The sequence below is a fragment of the Chanos chanos genome, chromosome 1, assembly GCF_902362185.1.
Source record: "Chanos chanos chromosome 1, fChaCha1.1, whole genome shotgun sequence".
In the NCBI taxonomy this organism is placed as follows: Eukaryota; Metazoa; Chordata; class Actinopteri; order Gonorynchiformes; family Chanidae; genus Chanos; species Chanos chanos.
In genome coordinates this window covers 43152211-43162462 of record NC_044495.1, presented here as the reverse complement: position 1 = coordinate 43162462, position 10252 = coordinate 43152211, and the positions used below count along the sequence as shown (strand labels likewise).

At 41.8% G+C, this 10252-nt stretch overlaps 1 protein-coding gene across 1 annotated transcript in view; it reads left to right on the top strand.

Moving 5' to 3' along the window:
- The first annotated feature begins 1342 nt into the window (after positions 1-1342).
- LOC115817543 (FACT complex subunit SSRP1) overlaps positions 1343-10252 on the top strand; it is a 12161-nt gene continuing 3251 nt past the window's right edge. The window contains 24 exon segments of the mRNA XM_075353591.1: positions 1343-1376; positions 1973-2028; positions 2742-2927; positions 4850-4955; positions 5456-5544; positions 5546-5632; positions 5634-5651; positions 5742-5759; positions 5761-5778; positions 5780-5844; positions 5958-5977; positions 5980-5994; positions 5997-6085; positions 6328-6431; positions 6558-6686; positions 6999-7220; positions 7324-7363; positions 7365-7388; positions 7390-7398; positions 9903-9938; positions 9940-9960; positions 9962-10000; positions 10002-10038; positions 10154-10199. Coding sequence (XP_075209706.1) covers positions 1975-2028; positions 2742-2927; positions 4850-4955; positions 5456-5544; positions 5546-5632; positions 5634-5651; positions 5742-5759; positions 5761-5778; positions 5780-5844; positions 5958-5977; positions 5980-5994; positions 5997-6085; positions 6328-6431; positions 6558-6686; positions 6999-7220; positions 7324-7363; positions 7365-7388; positions 7390-7398; positions 9903-9938; positions 9940-9960; positions 9962-10000; positions 10002-10038; positions 10154-10199 — 1472 coding nt within the window. The 5' untranslated portion in view covers positions 1343-1376; positions 1973-1974.

The following is a 10252-nucleotide window of genomic DNA, read 5'->3' as shown; positions in this document are numbered from 1 at the left end:
GGCTGTTGTGTGGCCACTTAGTACCATATATAAATATTTAGACTTTTAATTTGAGACTGCTACTGTTTTTCTTCAAATAATTTAGGCGAAGCACGGTTAATTTGTGTAAAATGCTTGAACATCGCTTTTTTGCATTTTCAGCCAATGTCCTTGCTTTGGTCCACGTAAAGCAAATTGTGTAATTGTGAATGAAAGCTGTTTAGAAATGATTGATTGACTGATTGGTATCTTTGAAAGTATATCATTTTTTTTTATTTGGATAGATAGATAGATAGATAGATAGATAGATAGATAGATAGATAGATAGATAGATAGATAGATAGATAGATAGATAGATAGATAGATAGATAGATAGATATGCTCTATGTGGCACCTCAGCCTGCCACTCAACGTACATTTTCAAGTCCCCAACTCAAAGGTGTGTTCTCTGTGTGGGTGAAAGGAAAAAAGAAAGAAAGAAAGAAAGAAAGAAAGAAAGAAAGAAAGAAAGAAAGAAGTCGATAGATTCGCTTATTTGGATCATGGATCTTTGAATCCTGCAGGTAAATCACTGTCCCATACAACAAAATAATTTAACATGACTTAATTTAACGGGAATTAAAGTGATTAACAGCCGCTGGGTCCATGAGTATAGGTCCTCTACTGTGGTGTTTGTTGTGAGAAATCAAGCTGTCATTAACAACGTGCTTTTGGACACCGTGGATGTTTTCTGAATCAAAACGAGGATCGTAGGCCAGTGAGGAGTGTTTCTAGCAACTGCTACGAGAGGCTCAGACCAAAAAGTTGTATAAACAGTCCTCACGGAGCTCCAGTTTCCTTGACTATTCTGTTTAATATTGTCAAATGTGGTTTGTTTTGTTTGACAGATTGGAACAAAGAACTTGGACATGATTAATGACAGTTATTGAAGGTTGAATATCACTTGTTGAATGAGGCATATCCGTTGAATGTTCCCGATTAAGACTGTCACTTCGTGCTTGTTCTCACAACTTCTGACCCTACACTACTCAGCGCGCTCCCCCTAGCGACGACGTTGGAGAAACATTCAGCGTTTATAATGCCATTCATTTTTTATTTCTTTGTGTAACGTTGGGGAGGTAATTCAGACAAGTTAAAGGTGGCACATACATAAGGCAGTGATGTAACTGTTTGTATGAAGAATTTGCTTAAAGATAAAGATCCCCCGAACTGCATTTCTTAAGTCATAGCCTAACAGTGGTCATTCTTTAAAATACCCCTTGACATAATGCATAGGGTGCTGTTAGAACGAGGAACGGAAGAAGATAGTCAATCATAAGTAGCGCTTCCGGGTTACTTTTTTTTCAGAATCCGGATACTTCACGCGGGAAACCGAGATAATCTGTCACATTTTATCAGTAAGTGAAATAAACGACATGTTTTGGTTTCTGATTTAACTTTGAACTATTTGCTTGCTTTGATTTAGTTTGACCGCATTCGTTTTGCCCCGAAGACGTTGTAAACTTTAAACCTTTCCGTGAAACAAGAACGAAGCCGGTGAGAACAGGGAAGAGAGAGCGCTAAATTGGCTGTTTGTCAAACTACTGGTATGTGCTCAAGAGCCCTCTGATGAGCCTGCCCTGTCGCGCGGATACAAAATCAAACAGCGCGCGAGCACCTCTTGCCAAGCTGTCGCAACACTGATCTATTCAACCTGCAAAAATAATTTTTTGTGCGTGGCGGTGTATATTATTTATGAAATCTGTGGCTACTTAGTAGTTGATTTCTTGCATCAACGTTTTCTGCGTGTTCCCAGTTAGTAGTCCCCAGCACCCCACCTATGTGAATTTGGCGTCGAATAAGAGGTTATGAATGATTGAATATTTGTGTTGGTAAAATTTGTGATCATGAGCCTCTAAACACTTCTTAATCTCTCTGTCTCTCTGTCTCGCCCCCTCCCTCTCTTTCTCTTACTCTCTTCTCTTTCCTCCAACTATAATTTACCTATAAGTAGAGATGGGGGATACTCTGGAGTTTAATGAAATTTTTCAGGAGGCAAAGGGGTCCTGGGTGAGTAACAAATCTAAAGTCTACAGTCACGTGATTATTTTAGATTAAATATGCTCCTACATGTGTCACGGTACATGCACACCAGCACATTTGAATTTGTTGGATTCTCCATGAATTTGTTATAAAACAATCGGGTATAAAGTTCCCTATTAGTTTCTACCTGCATGTTCACCCACACAACTAAAAGACAACTTCTATTAGCTTTTTTGTTGTTTTTTTTGTTTTTGTTTTGGGGTTTTTTTTGACTGATGGGTGTGAAAAATCTTAGTAACAAAAATGAAGAGACAGTGAGGTCTTTCAGCAACATTGTGGCATCTCCTCTGATTTTGATAAATGTCCACTGTGTTACATTGTGTTTCGAGTGTAATTGATCTTTGATTTTAATGGTCTTTAAATCTTTACTGGTGTGCTAATTAATGTTTTAGGACTGGTTCTTGCTGATTGTATTAGTTTCCTGTAATGAGAACATGATAAACAGCCTGCACACTCATGTAAAACATGAGTTTCATTCAGACCTTCATATGGACACATGCAGTTACCATCGGTTGTAGTAGTATTGGGGTAGACACAGTCTAAAGAGCTTATCATTAACCTAAAAAGTTCTCAGGTCATGTATACATGCAGCCTGTGGGGACGCATAGCCACGTGAACACACACACACACACACACACCTGTGCAGGTTTGTAATCTGTCTGTGTTTCCGTGTTGCACAGAATGATGGTCGGCTGCGTTTCAGTAAGCAGGGCGTGGTCTATAAAAGTAATAAGACAGGGAAGGTGGACAGCATCTCAGCCCAGGACCTCTCCCTCGCCCAGTGGCGCCGCGTGTGTCTTGGCCACGGAATCAAACTGGCCACCGGCTCTGGTCTGGTCTACAAATACGACGGCTTCAGGGACTCAGTAAGTGTGTGTGTGAGAGAGAGAAATTCTATTAAGGGAGAAAAGAGATGTTCTACTGTTATGATAAGACATGACTCTCTGTAAATGGCGACACATGAACACACACACGTCTGTGGACAGATGACAAAATGCATGTATCTGAGAACAAGCATGAGAAAATACATGTGTATGAGGACAATTCAACACACACACACACAAGTACAGATGATTAAACCCATGTTTTTGAGGACAAAGAGTAAAACACACATGTGTAAGGACAAGTTTAATTCTGAGGTGAAATGTTCAGCTCAGGGGCACAGTGATGCCCAGTCCTCACAGTGTAAAGTAAACAATCAAATGTAACACCCTTAACCTTGAGTAAGGACAAATTAGTCCAGACAAACAGGAATTTGACTTTTTTTATTTTTGTACCAGCCATGTGTCATCATGAGTTATGTTTACAATGGCTGGCAAGATAAACAGCTGGATTTTGGTACTGTAGACTTGTAAGAGTATTCCGTCGGGCTGTATGGAGACTCCCTCCTTGTGTGTACAACAGAAAGAATTCATTTATTGTAATCAGAAATGTGTTTGTTTGGCTCTGCTTTAAAGCAGGAGCTCCCCAGCTGCTCTCTCCTGACTGTGTTCTGAGTTATGTGTGGAAACAACTGCAGATTCTCTGAGATTTGATTAAGATCGCTTGCCTTAAACATAAACAAAATTCAACATTTGCAGATGCTTTTTACATAAAACACAATTAAAAGAATGAGGTAATGAAGAGGAGGAGAGTGGCTAAGTCTGCATGTGTGTCTAATGGTTGTGGTGTGTGTGTGTGTCTGCGTGTGTGTATTTGTCTGTCTGTGTGTAATTCAAGATGCTACAAGGAAAGGAATTCTGCTCCCAACGGGTTAATCAGTGGCTCAGCTAATGGTGTGTGTGTGTCTTTGTGTGTGTGTCTGTGTGTGAGAGAGAGAGATGTCAGAGTGTGAGTGTTTATTATTAGACCACATGTTGTCACTCTGGAAGAATCCACTGGTGTTTTAAGTGATGATACTGTGTGAACAACATACTTTTACACACACACACACACACACACACAGGGGGGAGGGAGGGAGGGGGGGGGGGGGGGGGGGGGGAAGACTCTGTGTGTGTGTGTATGTCCTATGTTTAGATATGTTCAAAAACTTCTAACTTTAAACTCACCAGTCATTACAGCAATCTCTTCTGAGAGGTCAAAAGAGAGTGGGCCACAGAATGGCCAGTACATTTATGGAAAATGTACTCTGTGTGTGTGTGTGTTGTAAGAATTGATAAAAGGGTGTATGGTGGGGGTGTGAGAAATGAGGAAGGACAAGCATTGTATGTTGTAAGTGGAAAATTACTTAAAAAGATCCAGCAGCACATTGCCAGACTCCACACTGAGCCGATGAACATACACACTCACACACACACATACACATACAAACACACATATACGCAGACAGACACGGAGAGAGACTCCAAAAACCACACATGATTACACACAAGTCTCCCAATAACCCTTTCCTCTCTCTCTCTTCTCTCTTCTCTCTTCTCTCTGCTGGCCTAAGCACACACACCTGGTAGTTTGACATGTGGAAGTGATTGTGACTCTGCTGCATAAATAAACAGTCTGATTGGGCGCGCTCAGTGTGAGTCTCCGGCCGGATTACACACACCTCCAATGTCCCAGAGGGCCGCGGGGCACGCTGCCACCAGGCCCTGTTATTAATGAAAGGACAGTGGGAGAAAGGGAGGGGCGAGGATGTAAAATTGGGGGGGAAGTGAATAATTAATTCTGTTTACTTCTTCTTTCTGCACAATTTTCTTCTTTTTTCTCCTTTTCCATCTTCTACCACATTCTCCCCATCACCCCTCCCTCTCTCTCTCTCTCTCTCTCTCTCTCTCTCTCTCTCTCTGTGTAGGACTTTGAGAAGATAGCTCAGTTTTTTAAGGCAAATTATAAAGTGGAGTTGGTGGAAAAGGACATGTGTGTGAAAGGCTGGAACTGGGGGACAGCTAAGTTTTCTGGTAATTAACACACAAACTCACACCCAAAGGTAATTAACACACAAACTCACACCCACAGGTAATTAACACACAAACTCACACCCACAGGTAATTAACACACAAACTCACACCCAAAGGTAATTAACACACAAACTCACACCCAAAGGTAATTAACACACAAACTCACACACACAGGTAATTAACACACAAAACTCACACCCAAAGGTAATTAACACACAAACTCACACCCAAAGGTAATTAATACAAACATGCAGAATGTGTACATACAGACACACACAGGTAATTAACACAAACTGGTTTATTTGTTTTGTATTAACACCCCCTGGTTTATTTGTCATATTTCTGCTTGTTGTCGCTGGTAGAATAGTTTTCAGTGTGATGTAGTGTTACTGTGTTAGACTGTTTAGTGCAGTGGAAATTACTCATTCACACTGAGACTGAGACAATGTGTGATTATATGTGTAACATGCTCTGATTTCTCTCTCATGCCCCGTGTTCAGGTCCGTTGTTATCGTTCGACGTGAACGATAGCCCAGCCTTTGAGATTCCGCTGTCCAACGTGTCCCAGTGTGCTACAGGGAAGAACGATGGTGACGCTGGAATTCCACCAGAGCGATGATAGTGAGGTGTCACTTATGGAAGTCCGCTTCTACGTCCCATCCACGCCTGGAGATGAGGGGTTCCGACCCCGTGGAGGTGTGTGAGTGTGTGTATGTGTGTAATGGTGTGGTTGAATTGGCAGGTGTTTAAGGTTTGCTTTGTCTTTGTTGTGTCTCTGTGTCTCAGGCGTTTGCCCAGAATGTTTCTGTCGAAGGCAGATGTCCATTCAGGCCACGGGAGACGCCGTGTGTATCTTTAAAGAGCTACAGTGTCTCACACCAAGGGGAAGGTTAGAAATCAAACACATTTTCCCTCTTACACACATATTTTACAAGAACATGAGAATACTCTTTATTCTTTTACTCATTTTCTTCTCTCTCTCTCCCTCTCTCCCTCTTTCAGATATGATATTCGTATCTATCCTACTTCCTGCACCTGCATGTAAGACGTTTGACTATAAGATTCCCTACACCACTGTCCTGCGTCTCTTCCTCCTGCCACACAAAGACCAGAGACAGATGTTCTTTGTGGTGAGTGCTCCTTATGCATGTGTGTGTGCGTGTGTGTGTTTTTTGTGTGTGGCGTGTGTGTGTTTTTGTGTGTTGCGTTTGCAAGTGCACTTGTGTGCATGTGCGAGTGCACTTGTGTGCATGTGCGAGTGCACTTGTTGTGCATGTGCGAGTGCACTTGTGTGCATGTGCGTGTGCACATTGTGTGCAATGTGCGTGTCCTGTCCAGTGTGTGAATGAACATTGTCTGTCTTTGTCCACAGATCAGTCTGGACCCTCCAATCAAACAAGGTCAGACCCGATACCATTTCCTCATCCTTCTCTTCTCTAAAGACGAAGACATCTCCCTCACCCTCAACATGAGCGAGTGAGTTTTCTCCCTCCCTCCCTTTCTCCTTTCTCTCTCTCTCTCTCTCTCCTCTCTCTCTCTTAATAATATATATATACATATATATATAATGTTTGTGTGTGTGTGTTGTTTTGTTTTGTTTAGGGAGGAGGTGGAGAGGCGCTTTGAAGGGAAGTTGAGTAAAAACATGTCAGGATCACTGTATGAGATGGTCAGCAGAGTGATGAAGGCTCTCGTAACAGGAAGATCACAGTGCCCTGGAAACTTCCATGGGTAAAGACATGCAACAGATACAAACTTGGTTTTTCTCTCTCTCACTCTCTCCCTCCCTGTTTTTCATATTTTATTATTTGATGAACTCCAGTTGATTGTTTGGCTTTTGTCTGACTTTATTTGATTCTCTGTTGTTTTTGTTCATTTCTCTTGTAGTCCTCTGAGGACAGTGTTTGTCTGTGCACTAGTTTTCTTATCTTCACAGTGCTCCCCCCCCCCCCCCCCCCCCCCCCCCCCCCCCCCCCCCCCCCTCCCCCCCCCCCCCCCCCCCCCTCTCCTCTCTCTCTCTCTCTCTCTCTCTCTCTGTACAGTCCACTCAGGTACTCAGTGTATAACCTGTTCGTATAAGGCCAGCTCAGGTCTGCTGTATCCCTTGGAGAGAGGGTTTATCTATGTGCATAAACCTCCCGTGCATCTTCGTTTTGAGGAGATCTCCTGTGTTAACTTTGCCCGTGGGACCACCACCACGCGTTCCTTCGACTTTGAAATTGAGACCAAGCAAGGAAACCAGTACACTTTCAGCAGCATCGAGAGGTTAGGACCTGTTTGGACTACATTTCCCGTAACCCCCCACAAATGACAGTGCCTTGCTGTTTATCATATGCATTTTATCTGTTTCTCTTCTGTCCTGTCTTAGGGAGGAGTATGGGAAACTCTTTGACTTTGTGAATGCAAAGGAAACTGAATATAAAGAATCGTGGCTTTTAAAGAGGTAACTACCACCAAAACACAAGACTTTCTAACAAGCGCGGCACACAACACACGCACACACACCCCTATATAAACTGTCTCTCACTTTGCACACTTGCTCATACACCTACTCACTCTCTGTCTTAGAAACACACTCTCTCACTCGTACATGCACTGTCCTTCATTCACACACACTCGCACATGTACTCACACACACAGTACTGTAATTAGTGGTTTGTGTTTTTATAGAGAGTTGTTTTGTAGCCACACAGTGAGGGTTAACAGTATTAGTGCTAAAACCGTTAAGTTGTTTAAGTTTATTTGAGACACCCTGGCACACCTCATTGAAGACTAACTACACTAACTCAAACATACACACACACACTCTCATACATTTATTTAGGCACTTTTATAAGGCAGATATTGTTTGGTTAGAACATCTTAATACTATGATTTTCCCATATGTCTCACACACATGCGCACACACACACACACAGAGTAATAACAGCCTATGTGTGTGTGTGAGAATGTTGGGCAGCTGGAATGGGGTTTGTTCCACTATAATTAAGTTAAGATCAGTATCTCTCCACATTTCAGGAGGGCAGTGTCTGCTGCATTTCTACGCTTTGATTTACATATGACTGTGTTTATTTGTTTTCACTGTCAGACTGTAAGGTCAGTGTGCTTTAGTTACGTCATTCGTATCTCTACCTTTTTTGTGCATAGTTTTGTGGCATAGAGTCTCTTGAGCTTAGCCAGCTCCGCTAAAGGGACAGGGAGAATGGAAAAGATGTCTTTCAGTCCAGCTTGGCCCATGTTCACATGGCTGGACCAAGCTTTTCACTGCTAATGTGGAGGAAAATCGATGCGATCCAAAACGGTTTGTTTTCATGCAGAATTTTAAGGAATTCAAAAACAGTTGTAAATGCTAAAAGTAATAATAAACCTTGTCGCCGTGGTGATGACATATGGAGGGAAATGGCAGACCATGTAAAACCCATCAAACTTGAACACTGAATAATTTAATCTTCCTACTCTGTTTATTCTTATTGTCATACATGACAGTCGGTTTGCAATTACTTAAGCAACAGTATGTTGTGTAGTAACAGATGTGTTGATTCAGATTATGAATTTAAAAGCGTCCCCTCTTATAAATGATAAATTACTCCAGTAGAGCCTCGCTGGAACTGTGGTCCCTAAAGTGTCATTGACAGCACATAACAATCAAACATTAAGAAATTACATGAAACCCTAAGTCATAAACCAAGTGATTTTGACACAGACCTTCAACAAAACAGAGTGAGTTGTTTACAGCAAACAGGGGAGGAAGGATGAGGTAGGACACAAGGGCACCCTCTACCCCATGTTTACACCCCTTGCACAGCTGTTACAAAATATTATAATATAGCACTAAAATTCTTTAACACAGCACTACAATACTATAATATACCAGTACAATACTATAACACAAGACTAAAATACTATAACACAGCATTAAAAAAACCTATAATATAGCAATAAAAACCTATAATATAGCAATAAAATACTATAACACAACACTAAAATACTATAACACAACACTAAAATACTATAACACAACACTAAAATACTGTAATGCAGCACTAAATGCTGTAACACAGCACGAAAATGCTATAACACATCATGGAAATACTGTAATGTAGCACTGAAATACTGTTACACAGGACGAAAATACTGTAACAGCACTAAAATACTATAATATGACACTAAAATACTAAAACATAGCATGAGAATGATACACTTGCCGTCTGTTTATGGGGATAATGGTTGTTATACAAGTGGCGGATTCTGTGGGTTTCTCAGCGTTTTGACTGGTTACGAGACTAGACAGAGTTTAAAATCTACTCTGAGAAACCGGGATCAACTTCACCCTCTCGTACACAGGTTAGGGTCAGAGCATCAGTTGCCATGGTGATGGTTGCCAGTTTAAAAAGTGCTCTACCTTGGAAGCTAGAGCAAGTTGGAGCTGTAGCCAGAATGAGTGTGTTAAGCAGTGAATGGGGTTTGTTCACGCAGCCCTGTGTGTAGAGAGACAGACTCCTGTGAGGAAGAAAAGAGAAAACTCACCAAGGGAAGGATTCATGGCTCATTTCTTTACTCAGCTCTATAATCAAGCCCTTACAGAGGAGAGAATACATCCCTATCAGAGTTCACCTGTGGCTTTAACAGGTTACAAATATGCAATGACACAGCAAGAGTTGTTTTACTTACTTTTTTAATGGTCAAGTATTTTATTTATCAGCCAGACCTGTCAGTGATGGTGAGTGTTTGTCGTTGCAGCTTCCAGAAATAAAACTTGATCAAACCACCAGTTGCTCCTGTAGATAATAGGGGTTGACACACGCTGCCAACAATGATGACGCAGGACAGAGTCCATTATTTCAATGGACTCAGTTCTCTGTTTCTCTGTAGGGGAGATGCTAAGAAACCACAGTGCACTATGGGAACTGCATTTTTTTTTTCTTTACGTTTTTGTTTTGTGTGTAGGGAATGAAGGGACAGGACGACATGTACAGTGACTCTGGATGAAGATAAGCATGATGCGTTATCTGGAGCGGATGAAAGAAGAAGGCAAAATCAGAGAACGAGGGCAACGGAAGTGACGAATCAGACGGAGACAGTGGTGGGTGATTGGCACCTGTCAGTCAGGGCAGAACCACAGGGGATGACCAGTGTTTAGTGGTGTACTAGATTGTTTTGAAGTTTTGACTTTTTTTTTTTTCCTCCCCCCCCCAAAGACGAATCCTTCAACCCAGGAGAGGAAGAGGATGACATTGCTGAAGAGTGAGTTTTATGTGTTGGCATTTCCTCCTGTGTTCTGGAAATTCCTCTGAGCT